The following is a 1,441-nucleotide window of genomic DNA, read 5'->3' on the forward strand; positions in this document are numbered from 1 at the left end:
GTGAATTGGGGAATTGTTCTAAGGATGATATATTGTGATGGTGAAGGAGTATGCACGTAGTCACACAAGAAGTTGTGAAACTCAACCTCATAAATGTGTGTATAACATAGAAATGTATATGTGTTCTGATGGACAATATTGCCAATACGAGATCTATACAAAACAGAAGTCAAATCATTAAGTTAAAGATGTTTTTTTCCAATTGGGTGCTTGTTTTAAGTCTCATCTATCCCTGCCCCAAACTGGAAGGTGTAGCATTGCTCTCTATTCCTTCTAAGGAATGAGATGAGAGGAGAGATCACTGTGGGCTGCTATACCTTGGGTATGGGGATTTTCTTAAAGGCGAGGCTCACATTCCTGACAAGCTGTGTGCTAGCTCTCTCAAACTCACTACATTTAAAGTTATAGTGTCAAGTTTTTTTTTTCTTCTTCTCCCAAAGCCTGCTGCAAGCCAAATAGTACTTCCCTCCAAGCAGAGGATATCCCATTCACCTTTCTCCTTGCACCCTCTAGGCTTTTGCCTACTTTCCAATCAGTTCGTTCAATCGTCTAAAATAAACACAGTAAGGAGAGACGGTGCATTTTCTCTTTTTTTGCGAGGAATTCTTATAACGTGCAAAAAAAAAAAGGGGGATTCATTTCACCTGCGACGGTATAAAGGGGATTTGCAGCTATAGGAAGAAGAAGATGCAAGCCATTTGGGACGCAGAGCAAGGAAAATACGTTTTTGGTAGGTGTCTTTTTTTATTTCCTATGCTTTATGTTGTGTTCTGGGTGTTAACTATCTGTTCGCTGACTATCTCTGTGCTGACTGTGCTTCTTTGGGTCTGGGCTGAGTGTTGATCTGCTGCGTGCCTGCATTTAATGCAGGATTGTGGGGATCAGAGCTTGGCTAAATGCAGCCCCAGTGCTCGGGGATCTGGAGCAGAGAGCAGGGGGATCTGGGGGGATTTGCCCCGGCTGGAGGGTTAGCATGGTCGGATCGATCAAGCGGGAGCCCCGGTGAACGAGCAGGAGACAACGTAGGGCAAAAGCAGCTGCAGATTGCAGGGGGAAAGCAGTGTACTCACCGAGGTGGGCTCCTGGAGAGACTGCTGGAGGCTGCAGGCTGCAGAGAATGGTCTGATCAGGCACACACGGTCCATCAATGAGACAGCACAGTGAATCAGCCCCCTGCACCCATCCACTCACCACTGCCTCTGCCTGATGCAGACACACAAACTTTACCCCGCTCCCCAGCTATGTCCAAGCCAATTAATTTTAAATCCTTAGATGCTAATCAGATTAATATGTACAGAAGTTTCTTTCTTGCAAGGAGCCAAAAGTCGTTTCCCTTTAAGATCCCATCTTCTAGCAGTGTACTGTGAGTTCCAGGCACATGAAAGCCTTACACTAGGGGGCAGACAGATACTGTACTTGCTCCAATCTTAAGCATTTTTTT

General features: G+C 45.3%; 1 protein-coding gene across 1 annotated transcript in view; it reads left to right on the plus strand.

Annotated features, from left to right (window-relative positions):
* The first annotated feature begins 320 nt into the window (after positions 1–320).
* NR2F2 (nuclear receptor subfamily 2 group F member 2) overlaps positions 321–1,441 on the plus strand; it is a 13,357-nt gene continuing 12,236 nt past the window's right edge. The window contains exon 1 of the mRNA XM_069766278.1: positions 321–730. Coding sequence (XP_069622379.1) covers positions 688–730 — 43 coding nt within the window. The 5' untranslated portion in view covers positions 321–687. The remainder of the gene's footprint in view (positions 731–1,441) is intronic.

Source organism: Ranitomeya imitator, chromosome 4 (assembly GCF_032444005.1).
Source record: "Ranitomeya imitator isolate aRanImi1 chromosome 4, aRanImi1.pri, whole genome shotgun sequence".
NCBI lineage: Eukaryota > Metazoa > Chordata > Amphibia > Anura > Dendrobatidae > Ranitomeya > Ranitomeya imitator.